Here is a 14,194-nt window from a genome sequence, read left to right on the forward strand (position 1 = left end):
TTCTCTGTTTTGTGAACCTTTTCAAAGTTTCCTATTCCTTCTATTTCAAGAGAAGTTCCATCAACTGTGAAAACTTACGACACACTTGTTTTATTTTTAATACATTCGGATTAACTTTTATCATTGGGAGTCATGAAATGAAGCACCAGAGTCAAGGAGCCAAGGAAAGTTACCTGGATCGAAAAAAGATAAAGCAACTACCCTAGTCGAAGCTTTTGATGAAAAAGAAGCTCATTTGATGAGAGGTTGTAGAATCTCCATTAGTTGTGCTATAGAAACTGGGGCATTTTGATCTTTGAGCTCTGATCCAGCAGTCGCAACTCTCTTTTCTCTTAACTCTTTAAGCTTAGAACATTGGGGCCTATAGTGTCCTGGTTCATGGCAATGGTGGCAAATAACTCTTTTTTTGTCATAGTCACCATTTTGTCGATTAAAATAAGGTGGTCTATAGGATCGTACATGATTACCCGGTCTAGATACAGCTAGAACGGAATCATCTTCAAACTTTGGAGTATTCTTCTTGATTCTGTTTTCTTCCATAGTTAGTTCTTCTATAGTATCAACAATAGAAGAAACTTTTCCCTGATGAAGAAGAGCCAATTTAGTAGACTCGAATTCCGGTCTTAGACCATTTACAGATTGATAAAAATACTCCATATCAAGTTGCTTTTGACGAAGCTCAATGTCCTCGGAACTGCCATTTTGGCTTTAAAATAGTCAATTCTCCCCAAAGTTTGAACAATTCATTGTAGTATTCTCGTATAGTTTTGTCACTCTGGGTCATTGATCTAACTTTTTCTTGAAGATTGCACGCATGTGCAATATCTCTGAGAGAATACATATTTTTGAGATATTCTCATGAGATAGACAATGCAGCAAAAGGGATAGACATAGGATAGATCCTAGAATTAAGTGGTGGGCACTGAAAGGAGCTAAACAAGGAATGTTTGTAGAGCAGGTAGTTAAGGAAGTTGATTGGTGTCTCGAGGAGGATTCAGAATCAATGTGGAATAAGATAGCGGGTGGTATGAGAAAAGTAGCTAAGGAGGTATTGGGTGAGTCTAAAGGCGGTGCACCACTAGGTAAGGATACATCATGGTGGAACGAGGATGTCAAATTAGCTATTAAGGTTAAAAGAGAGTGTTATAGAAATCTAAGTAAGAGTCGTGATAATGAGAATTTGGAGAAGTATATGATAGCAAAGAAGGAAGCTAAAAAAGTTGTTCGAAACGCGAGGGCTAAGGTATATAAGGAGGTTTATGACAAGTTGGATACCAAAGAAGGCGAGAAGGATATTTATAGGCTTGCAAAGATGAGAGATGGGAAATCGAAGGATTTGGGTATGGTTAGATGTATCAAAGATGAAACGCAAAGGGTTTTAGTCAAAGATGAGGAGATTAAGGAGAGATGGAAAGATTATTTTGATAAGCTATTTAATGATAGTCATGCTCAAGATCTTGGAGACTTCTCCATTCCTTTTCATGAGATAAATCGTGACTTCATGCGCAAGATTCAAAAGAAAGAAATTGCAGAGGCTTTGAAGAAAATGAAATCAAGAAGGGCAGTTGGCCCAGATGGTATACCTATCGAGGCTTGGAAATGCTTGGGAGATAAAGGTTTAGAATGGTTGACAAATCTTTTTAACTTGATTTGGCGAACAAATAAGATGCCTAATGAGTGGAGGAAGAGTACTTTGGTGCCTTTATATAAGAATAAGGGTGATATACAAGATTGCACAAACTATCGTGGTATAAAACTCATGAGTCATACTATGAAACTTTGGGAGAGGGTGATTGAGTCTAGGTTGAGGAAGGTTGTCATGATATCGGAGAATCAATTTGGTTTTATGCCTGGAAGATCAACTATGGAAGCTATACATCTTCTTAGACAACTTATTGAAAGATATAGAGAGAGGAACAAAGATTTGCATATGGTTTTTATTGATTTAGACAAGGCATACGATAGAGTACCTAGGGACGTTCTCTGGTGGACAATGATGAAGAAAGGTGTTTCTCTCAAGTACATTAGTATAATTAAAGATATGTATGAAGGAGTAGTAACCAATGTCCGCACTTGTGGAGGGGTGACAACCAATTTCCCGATAACGGTTGGGTTACATCAAGGATCTGCTTTAAGCCCTTTCCTATTTGCGATAGTGATGGATGAGCTTACGAGATCAATTCAAGAAAATGTACCGTGGTGTATGTTGTTTGCTGATGATATTGTTTTGATTGATGAGTCTAAAGCTGGGGTTAATGCTAAGTTAGAATTATGGAGACAGACATTGGAAGCTAGAGGTTTTAAGTTGAGTAAGAGTAAGACTGAATATATGGAATGTCGGTTTAGTAAGCAACGAAGTAGTGATGGGAGTGTAGTGAAGCTTGGTGAGCAAGATATACCGGTGAATGATTATTTCAAATATTTGGGATCCATCATTCAAAAGTATGGAGAAATTGATGGAGATGTAAATCATAGGATAAAGGTTGGGTGGATGAAATGGAAAAGTGCTACTGGAGTGCTGTGCGATCGTAGAATGCCATTGCGGTTGAAGGGAAAGTTTTATAGGACGACTATTAGACCCGCTTTACTATATGGTACGGAATGTTGGGCTGCCAAGAGACATCATATTCAAAAAATGAGTGTAGCTGAGATGCGGATGCTTAGATGGATGTGTGGAAATACAATAAAAGATAAGATTCGGAACCAAGAGATACGTAAGAAGGTAGGTGTTGCACCCATTGAAAATAAGATGCGAGAGAATCGTTTACGGTGGTTTGGACATATTCGGCGAAGGCCTAATGATGCTCCAGTTAGAAGGTTGGAGAAATGGGAAAATACATTAGTTAAAAGAGGTCGGGGTAGGCCTAGGAAGACTTGGATGGAGATGATAGGAAAGGATATGAATGCTTTGAACCTCACCGAGGACATGGCGTTGGATAGAAATGATTGGAGGAAAAGGATTCAGGTGGAAGACCCAAAATGAATTTCTTTTTTGGTTCATATCGCTGACCCCAATTGTTTTGGGATGAAGGCGTAGTTGTTGTTGTTGTTGTTGTTGTTTCTCATGCCTTATCGGCATGCTCAAATTTGGAGAGACTAGAGCATTTTTTGATGTCAACGCTATTGATTAATCATGACATGATTTTAGCATGCCCTATCCTCCATTCCTTCCAACTTTTCTCATAGTTGGCTAAGGCTTTGTTTTTCACTCCTTCGGTTAAAGGAACCTCTTTGTCACCTTCCATTTTGGTGAGAGCAAGTTTAGGTTCCGAATCAGAACCATCTACTATGCCCCCATAGCCCTTTTCCCCATATGTGGCGCCTCATTATCAAAGCCCACATCACATAATTTGTGTCTTTTAGCTTCATAGGTATGATGGTGATTTTGTCAGGGTCATCCATCTCTTACAAGGAAGATAAAATAAGGAAGAGAAACAATAAAGAGAAAGTAAAGAGAAGAAAGAGAGAGTAGAAGAAAGCAAACACAATATTTTTGTTGCAACGAGTCTTCCTTTCTCTTCGTCCTTCAAAAGAAGCTTCAAGAGCCACAACCAAGGTGATGAAACACCTTTGCAAGCTTGGCACGAAAAACGAGGCAAAAAATCTTCACAATATAGGATGAACCTTGCTCTGATACCATGAAATGAAGTAAGGATCTTCCACAAGAGTACTTAGATCCGTAAGAGAGAGTGTCTAGAGAGACACTTGAACATAACCCTTAAAAAGGGTATAATGGGAACAAAAATAAAATAGAAATAATCTTTATTGAAAATTGATAAAATGCTTAAGAAGCATTGAGTGAAAAATACAAGAGGGGGATGCACCCCTATATATACACAAGTGAGAGAGTTGAGAGAGAGAGACTCTAAGAGTCGTCTATTATGAGTTGTTGGACCTAGTCCAACGGCTCTTAGTTTGGTCAAGTCTTAACTAAGACTTGACCTAACTAAGGTATTCTAGTTCGATTTGAACTAGATACCAAAAAACCCTAAAATAAATAAAAGAAAAAGGAAATAAAAATAAAAATAAATATATATAATATTATATTATATATATATATAAAAATATATTACACGATTTACATGTTTACATTTTAACATCTCCCACCATCTCTATGGAGGCTGTTGCAGATGTATATATAGGGGTGAAACCCCCTCTCTTATGTATGCTTCTTTCATTTGTTCATTATCAATAAAATATTATTTTTTAATTCTTATGTTAACCACCTTTGGTGGATTTGGTGTACCCATTGTGTGGCTTTTGTGTATTCCTTTGGTGCTTTGGTGGAACTCTTTTGAGTGTCCACTTTGATGATTTGGTGAACATCTTTGGAGGAACTTGTTTTCTTACAGCAAGCTCACTGAATTTTTGTTGATTCTACAGAACTAACTGGTCATAAAAACAGTTACAACCTTTTCTCTAAGAAACAATATTGGCCTTCTTCTTTTTTTGTTAAAATTCTCAAAACAGAAATGCATCCAAAAAAAAAAGGAAATGCATTCAAACAGGTCTTATGTTTACCAAGTCAAGCCTCAGCAACCCAAAACTAAGGCCTCCTAGGCTCATTTATACTCCAATATGGTTAATTAAACCAATATAGATTCCTTCAAATACAAGCACAGATAACTCAAATATGCAGATAAAAGGACCCTAAAGATGTATCTAAGAAAACTGCACATTTTTAAGGTATAACTAAATAATAATAGATGGCACCAAATCACAGTCAACGAACTTGGTGATATTCTGAAAATATTGCATATTTATTGAATTTCAAGGTCATCCAATATTATCACGATATGTTCAAAATATCATTCCAAAATTCTCAAAAAAGATCTTATATATTTTAGTATATGATTTATATTTGTTGTTTCTTTTATATTTTAAAAATGTTTCTTATTGTCTTTCTTACCTTTATTATTCTTTATGTTTTTCAATTCTTAAAACTTCTAATATTTTCCAAAGAAAAACAACTTTCTAAAAACTACAGAGAGAAGAAACTTGCTGAAAACGATATTGGTGACTATGCTCGAAATAACCAAACCGCTTTCAACCTATGCAAAACTTTGAAGAACCCGTAAGCAAAATCAAGTACAAAGAAAAATGAACGCCTTCTTGTCCCACCAAATAGCCAATAAAATATGTTCAAGATTTCAATACACAAGCCAACCAACTTTAGACATAAAGCCAACCAAATTTACGTCTGTAGGACTCGCCAAAAAGAAAAGCAAGCCCAGATAATCTTTTCAAGAAATTGACATTAATCCAAGTTCAATTGCAGGAGATTACCGTTCTCCATTTGCAAACATGATGTCGAACACAAGGGCACAAATATCAACCTATAAAAAAAGAAGAAATCAGATAAAATCCAATTTTATCTACCGAGCCAGCTTGATCAGCTACTGAGCTCAAGCAAGCTCAGTAAAAGCTGGACTAAGCTCGGCTTTCTGTATATAGCATCAGGATTGCATACCAAAAAAAAAACACCCTACCCTATAGGAGAGGTGGCAGGTAAGAATCCAAACCTCTCAAAGGTTCATTATAACTGTTTTTTTCTTTTAAACAAAAGCCTGGTTCAGGTTTGGCTTGCTTGAGCAGAGGCTTACTCAAGTTCGCAAGAGTTTGAGCCAAGCTGAAGGGCAACAACTCAAACATAAAATAATAAATGGAAATACTAACATATTTCACATGCAATCACAAAATAACTCATATATTGCTCAAATTGTCTTCCATAGTCCGAGGAGCCACCTTGATGTTATCAAGCTTAACTGAAGAAACTCTGCCGCCACTCTCTCGTGAACACAACTGCTGAAAGGGCATGAGCTTGTTCCCACTTTTCCTGTCAACTGCAACTACCTAGCAACAAAAGTTCCTCTTCTTAAACCAGACCATACACAAGGTACAAAAGTTCCACTTCTTAAACCAGACTATACACAAGATTTTTAAAGGCAGAAAGTATAATAAGTTTATAAACAAGCTGTGGGCCTCAAATTTTTTTAATGCGCGAAATTTTAAAATATTAAAAAATAATTACTAAAAAATAGTTTATACCTATAAGATATAATAAAAAAATAAAAATAAACCAAACAAACATTAGACTCTCACTCCTAAACGTTTCAATTTTTTTATTAAAAACAAAATTTCTTGAATTTATCATGTCAACATAATGATTAGACACTATTACACGTTATTATTAAATTCAGGAGGATTTTTACATGGAAATTTAACCCAACATTAGTGAATTCTTGTAAGTTAATGTCATTAACGAAAGAATGAGATCAGTAGTGTAATTGGAGGGAACATTTTTGTTATTTATCAATTATGCCTTCTACATTTACTTATTTTCATCTTTTTTTAGTTTTATAATTCTTTTTTATTTTTTTAGGACATAAAACTAAATAACCATGCTATTTTATAATTACACTGGAAAAGCTAAGAAATTATGTTCTTTGTCAATAAAAAATTACTTGATATAAAATAATAATATTATGAATATCCTTTGGTTATTTGCTTCTTCACTCTAGTTAGTGCATTGAAGCTGTCTAGCCGAATTTCTAAAAGAATGAAAGTTGTCAATGGTTACAAGAATTATCTATTGAACTAGAGTCTAAATATATTTTGTTTATTTTAATTATAATGTACACAGCTAATTTTTATACTCAAATTCGGGCTTACAACAACAATTTTTGTTTTTAGAGGACTTTAATTTCAAGTGAAAATAAACTTCTCAATTAACAAGATTACACCATGACTTTCAATAAAGAAACTTTTGAGAGGATTAAGCATTTTCATAGAGGCTCAAGATTCACGCAGAGGCTTAAGCCTCTTTTGAGTAACAAGTGTAGACCACTTTACCTACCAAAGAGGCTTAAGCCTTTTGAGGGAAGCACACACATGAGCATAAAGGCATAAGCCTAAAAGCCCCAACTATAGCCTTTTAAAACCATGACTATACAAGAAACTTGAACAGAAAGAGTGAGAAGACGAACAACCAAGAAAGTAATTTGTCTTTAAACAAATGAAACAAAAAAAAAGATTAGATCTATGAGAACATTCCAGCCATCATAACTTATCACCTCTGCATCCAAAATGAAAGTCTCTGCTGTCGGTTTAGATGACTCTTTGATTATGTTAACCAAATCTGGGAATCTAGGAGTTGTTTCTTTCCCATTTCGAGAGAAGACTTTTATGGAACCATCCATTAATTTGTGGATTTGAGCACGCTGTCCATCATACCTACAGTGCATATGTAAAATTATGCATGAAACTCTTAGCATATGGTCAAACAAATGCTTGACAGAAGCATGCAGGACAATCGCATTGTAGTGCAATAAGGTACTATGCTCATAGAAATAATTACAGCAGGAATAAAATCACGCATAGATTCCATAAACAAGATGAACATGTAAAAGTTTGAAGCTACAAAATGTGAAACCTAAAAGAAGCAACAAATATAACAGAAAATTTTGGACAAAATCAAATACCTTCTCTGATTAGCAGGAGTTAGTCAAGAACCATGCTTAAGAAGCAAGGATCTCAAGCTTAGTTTACAGAAACATAGGAGCTCTACAACTTTGAAAACTGAGGATTTAGACAGAATTTAGGCTGGGTTTAGTATTCACGCAGGAGAATTCTTAAGAATGCTTCTGCCTAATAGCACAGATTCACTGAGTAATACATACATATGCGATTGAGTTCCTCTCGGTCTTGAACAAAAGTAAGGCCAATGTTGTTGAAGCTCATCTGCAGAGCCTATTTCCAAACTTAAACAAGCAAAGAAGAAGCCAAACTTGAGCTGCTTGCATGTGTATCTATATATTTACCATCCTCTCATCTATATTGTGGCTGGAAAACTCATCTGATATCTCTTGAGAAGAAAGATTAATTAAAAAAGTTTTGTCAACCAATTCTCCAAGGCTGTAGGCAAAAACATGTCTAACAATAAGTCATGAATAAACTTCCTCGTTTCAACTCCAATATTATCTTTACACAAACTCGTATCAATTAGCATCCAAATCTTAAAATGTATATCAAGGATGATCCAAATGCCATTTCCTTTTAGGCAAATGACAATACAATTCATTTTGCAAATCCAAATTTGGATATGAGAATCAAAAGAAATGGTAAAATAGTATATCTCCAAAAGAAAGAGGGTTACTTGGACTAGGTCGCATCTAATATGTGAAATACATACAGCGGATATTAGCAGAAATTAATCTCTTCATTTTTGCTTTGAAAACTTCCATAAAGAAATCAACCAATCTTTTGCCCTTTCTAAAAGGAAAAAAAGGCACTGCATCAATGTATCAATCAAAAAAATGAAAAGTAGAAAAATGTAAGCAATAATGCTCAAATAAATGATAAACTGTTGATCCCTAAAGATCAACAAATATCCCAAATCCTACAAGTACTTAAAGTTGTCCAAGTAGACAGATTCTGTAGCAAGTAGAAGCCTCAACCATCAAGTTAAAGAATAATACAAATGCGCCAAATGAGAAAATTTTACAGAAAAAAGAGCGAACACAAACTTAGATTATCAGTTTCATTAAGAGTTCTTGGAAGCACACCAGAACAAATTATTAAAGATCAGGATGTGTTTAAGAAAGGAATAGGTAATACTGGCAAAAAAAACAAATGAAAGGAAAAACAGTGGAACACACTTATATTCACAAGAGAAAGCTCTTCCTTGAAACCGTTTCAATGCCTGTGAAACTCCATTAGTAACTCTGCCATGGAAGTAATCAAAATATGTTAGTATAACCATAAGATAAATTCAAGTCTACAATGTCGATTGAGAAATACAAAATCACAAACTTTGTGGCTTACTTGGCAAGCATTGGTCTAATAGGTGTCCCAGGAATCATAGAAAGAGTCGATGAAGAAAACTGGATACCTGTGCTCATGAGTGAAGGAACAAGCAAATCCTACCAAATTCAAATTTAAAAGAAAAAAAGTAAGCATTTGTCAAAATGAAATCAGCTGAAAATAAGTAATCATTGCCAAGATGATTCAGCAAAGCTAATTAAGCTTTTGTAGCAAGAAGTTATCAGACATCCCTAAATTGGCATCCTCACGAGTTTTGAAATGTTAAAAAATTCATAACATTGAGCTTAAAGAAATTATTGTCAATAAATTAGCAACATGAAAATAAATAAATTCATGTCAATCAATGATTGAAACCCCCTAAGAGATCCACAAATGTTGCTGCTCAAAATATTAAAAAAGATAAACAACTTGTGCTTCCAATATGTCGGTGTATCATACAATACACCTCAATGGTAATGTACAACATGCAAAATACAAGACTGTTACAACACTTAGGAGACTAGTTTTAGGATTAACATTACATTGGAACTTCTTAGTACAAGTATTGTAAGTTACCGTATGACACATTATCCCTTTTACATCATATTTTACTTTTATTATTATGACAAGAGAAAGGATAGCAATGGTGACCTTTTGTCATTGCCTACTTGATAGAAACAACATAATATGAAAGGAACTGCAAACAGCATTACGTCAAAAAAGTGTCAAGAAAGAAATCAAGATTACAACATGACAAGCACAAACACATGCACACCTACTTAAGCTTATACTCTAAAAAATAGTTTAGTTATCCTTTTCAAAATCCTAATATCAAGAGAACATAGTTTAATCCCTTTTTGTGTGGTTCCTTGGGCCTGTCTCATCCCTTGATTGATTACTTCTCTCGGGTCTTTGAGTAGCAGAGGGTTCAAAGAGGCCCATGTGGCTGACTGTTGGTCGTCCTCATCTGGTTGGGACTACAAGACACTTATGTGATAGTGAACTTCAAGTGCAGCGGGAGATGCGGCAACTAATATTACCACTGAAACCTTGTCAAGGGGCCAGTAACTAATGTTGGAAGATATCGCTTGATAGTACTTTGCCTGTTAAAAGTTTCTTATTTTTCTCTTCAGCCGCTTCATATTGTGCCTTTCCCTCTTGTTTGACATGGAGTTAAGGGACATCTCCAAGGGAATAAGGCCTTTGGCTGGCTGATCCGCAATGATGATACGGGGAGAAGAATCTAAAGAGGATTCAAAGCAAATGGATTCTAGGTGTGTTCTTTGCTGGAACCAGGTGGAGACCACTCGACATCTTTTTGATTTGTATGCCTTCTTTGAGCAATTGCTAAGGATGTCTCAGAGTGATACCATAGGGGACATCAGGTCTCCGATGGATCTGTGATCGCTCTTTTCAACCACGAAAATGATAAGGAGAGGAAAGAAGTTGTAAAGTTTTGGAGGTGGTGGCTCCTTTAAACTTGGTGGATGATTTGACTAGGACATAACCACAGAATTTTGAGGGTATTTTCATCTGTTGTTCTAGTGTGAGGTGACAACTTGGGTGAGCTTCAAATTGCCTGATTCTGAGACAAGTTGGTTGTTCAGTTTTCCTCCCATTTGATTTTTGTCTTTTCTTGACCTTTTGTATTCTCTTCCCTGTATGACACCTCGTCACTAGGGTTGCTCATTAGTAAACTTCTGTTTTCTTTCAAAGAAAATCTAGAAATTTGCCGGAAAACAAAGTCCTTAGTGAATATCATGAAAAGATAGTCATAAGCATGTACTACACCTTGTTAGATATCTGTATCATGAAAACATGACCACATCCAATATGTGCAACTTCAAAACCACAAATAGCAAGAACTGATCCAACTTTGCATATTGATTTACCACTATAGATATTTGTCACAAAAAGTAACTGAATCTGTTAAAGATGCACAACTTCAATGCCAAAAAAGATCAGAACATGTCCTGCTCTGCATAGAGGAAGTTACCATAACAAAGAGTAAAATAGTAAATATAAGTGTATGCAAGTAAACATAAATGTATGCTGAGTGTTGAACAAGCTTTAAAAAAAGTATACACAATAAATACCAGATTGGGGAGTATGCTGTACGCCTCAACAACCGCTACAGATACACACTGGGAATAAACAAAATCAGCCTGTTCAACACCAAACTATAGATATATAATATCACAGTCTATGGCCTACTTATGTAAAAAAGATACCAACTTCCTTAGATAAGCAAGATGCATTTTAAGAAGTCTTATAAACATAAGCAAGTAAAACAATATGTATTGGCAAGGCATCCCAGCATAAATTTTTAGGACACACCAATGCACGGAAGAGAGAAGGTGAAGCTTCCGAAGTAATATTATTAGACTGGCACTCAAGGCACTGACAGTGGAGCCTTTCCAAAGGAATTTATTATCGAAGGAGAATTCTCCTAGGACAATAAATTTCATACAGCTGATAGTAATTGATGATCATAGCTAGCAACAGGACAAGCTTGTTAAAATGTAATCCTCAATCTCGTTACATGTACGTATATATATTCATATATACAATGTATATATGTATACATATCTATATATATATATATATATACATATCTATATATATATATATATATATATCTTTTACTCATAATAACCCGAAAAGGGTATTTCTGTAATTTCCTATTTTACACAAATTCCATTTGAAATATGTTTGTAGTTTTTTATTCTTTTATTTTTCTTTTTTTTCTTTTCTTTTCTTTTCTTTTCTTTTTCTTTTTTTGTGGTTTGTGCCACCTAGGGAATGCTCCCCAAAGAGTCGTTGGGGGCTCCCAACAACTCCTTTGCGAGCCCCCTAGGTGGCTCCTCCTGTGGTGTATAAATAGGGGACTTCCCCTAGTATTTCTTCAAGATTGTGAGCTCAAGCTCTTCCTCTTTTCTAATATATTGTGACATTTAGTGCCATTGTGCATGTTTGTATTGCTCTATGCTTTTATGCATATATGTTCAAGTATTCTTTGAGTGCATTTGTGCACATCTCTTGTGAGAAATTACTGCTTATATGCGTATTATTCTTTTTTAAGACATTTTTACATGGTATCAGAGCTTTGTTAAAGATTGGAGATCGTATGTTTCTTCGCTTTTTGGGTCCCTCGAAAATCGTGCCTTTGGATTCTTAGAGATTGGAGTGAGGGCTTCACTTCCTTCAATATTTTAGAAGGGTCTTTCAACAAGTAAGACTTATAAGTCTTATTGTGGTACGTATTTCTTCTTTCATCTTTCCTCTCTAATGGGTGAAAAAGAGTCTCATTTCTCTCTTGGATTTAAACTCAATGGCTCCAACTATCACATTTGTGTTAGAAAGTATGCGGAAAAGTATAACAAGAATGCTTAATGCATTCATACAGTCCAATGAATGGACAAACACAAACCCACAATGGGGAATATATAAATAGTCCACTAAGGGACAACACAAGAAACCTTCAAAGAGGCAACACATAAAAAATATGAACTTTATTAAATGAGGGCTTGAAAATCCATAAAATACAGGAGGGAGGGAACCCCCTATTTATACAAAAAAGAAGAAGAAGTGGGAGCCATTGAGGGCTCCCACATATGGTCGTTGGAGCCCCCAACGATCATATTTATGATCGTTGGGGGTCTAACGACTACATGTGGGACCCCCAATGCTTAGATAAAAAAGCAAATTAAAAAATAAAAAAGATAAAAATTAAATAGATAAAAATATCTTATTTAATGAAAATAGTTGTTTCTAAAACAACTATGTGAAATAAAAAAAATACCCCTATCAGGAGTTTATATATATATATATATATATATATATATATATATATGTGTGTGTGTGTGTGTGTGTGAGTACATATATTTTAACACCACCACCCCAAACTTTACGAGGGGAGGACGGAAAGTTTGACGATACAAAGAAAGGATTCCAAGTCTTCAAGAGTCTTCAATGGAAGTCATCATCTTTATAACACATTAAGGAATTTTGCAAATGTCAGCCTTCAACTCTGCCTGTATATAACTGTTTAGTTATACACTGCCGGTCCCAAGCCCGGATAAAGGAGGAGAGTTGCGGTAGGCATGTGACAGCCAGCATAAAAACTTAGTCATACCCTATGAAAATGAACCAATATGAGAATTTCGTTGGGGCGTTCCCTACTGAGCGACGCGTTGTACTCTCTAGGCCCGGAGGCAGTGATAAATGGGCAAGGGTTGCTAGGTCGTCGCCCAGAAGCGACGCGTCACACCGGCGCCCGGGTGTGGTGTCAAATAGGCAAGGGTTCCCTCACTTTGTTGGACGGGTGGGGGTAAAGAGGTTAGTCCAAGACCATAAAATTGTAATGAAATAAGCGGAAGTAACCAAGAATGCTAAAGCATTCACTATGTCCCACACGGACAAGTGCAACAAGCACAAGAGAGAAAATCCACTAAGGGATATACAAAGGGCCTTATAAAAAGGCTACACACATGAAAAATAATATCACTATTATTGAAGAGGAGCTCTCAAGAGCAATACCACATACATGGGGGGTTCCCCCTATTTATAAGAAGAGGAGACCAAAGGGGCTCCCAATAGAGTCGTTGAGAGCCCCCAACGGTCACATATGTGACCGTTGGGGGCCCCAACGGTCACATATGTGGGGCCCCTTTTTCGGTATCCAAAAAATACAAAAATAAAATTAAAAAGAAAAATAAAAAATAGTGAAATACGAGAAACAAAATAAGTACCCCTACGGGGTACTTTGTGAAATGACCATAATACCCCTATCGGGTATTATGGTATTATTACATATGTTTTAACACCCCCCCCCTCAAACTTTACGGGGGAATGACCGAAAGTTTGCCAAGGAGGAACAAGAAGCGAGGAGCAGGCAGGGCTTTGGTGAAGAAATCGGCAAGTTGATATTCTGAAGTGACATATGGCAGTGTTACTGTCCCACGAAGATATTCATCACGTACATAATGACAGTCCATTTCAATATGTTTCGTCCTCTCATGGAAAGTGTGGTTGCTGGCAATGTAGATAGCACTTTTGTTGTCGCAACAAAGCTTCGAAGCCCCGGTAATTTCGACTCCCATATCTTGAAGAAGACTTCGAAGCCACACCAGCTCCATTGTAGTGGTTGTCATAGCCCTGTATTCTGCTTCAGTAGAAGACAATGAGACTTTCTGCTGTTTCTTGCACCTCCAAGCAATTAGCGAATCTCCTAGGAACACACAAAAGCCAGTAGTTGAGATTCGATCATTTGGGTTTCCTCACCAGTCAGCATCAGTATAAGCTAGTAAATCTAAGGAAGAGATTGAGGATAGGAATAGCCCTTTAGTCAAAGTATTTTTAATATATCGAATGATCCGAAGCACAGCACTCA

At 36.0% G+C, this 14,194-nt stretch overlaps 1 protein-coding gene across 1 annotated transcript in view; it reads right to left on the bottom strand.

Annotated features, from left to right (window-relative positions):
• LIG6 (DNA LIGASE 6) overlaps nt 1-14,194 on the bottom strand; it is an 83,665-nt gene that overhangs the window by 39,211 nt on the left and 30,260 nt on the right. The window contains exons 8-13 of the mRNA XM_090013151.1: nt 10,899-10,946; nt 8,824-8,921; nt 8,658-8,723; nt 7,074-7,233; nt 5,746-5,853; nt 5,287-5,336 (exon numbers count right to left, since the gene is read on the bottom strand). Of these exons, the coding sequence (XP_089869277.1) occupies nt 5,287-5,336; nt 5,746-5,853; nt 7,074-7,233; nt 8,658-8,723; nt 8,824-8,921; nt 10,899-10,946 (530 nt within the window). The remainder of the gene's footprint in view (nt 1-5,286; nt 5,337-5,745; nt 5,854-7,073; nt 7,234-8,657; nt 8,724-8,823; nt 8,922-10,898; nt 10,947-14,194) is intronic.

Source organism: Nuphar pumila, chromosome 7 (assembly GCF_984573655.1).
Source record: "Nuphar pumila chromosome 7, dmNupPumi1.hap1.1, whole genome shotgun sequence".
Lineage (NCBI taxonomy): Eukaryota > Viridiplantae > Streptophyta > Magnoliopsida > Nymphaeales > Nymphaeaceae > Nuphar > Nuphar pumila.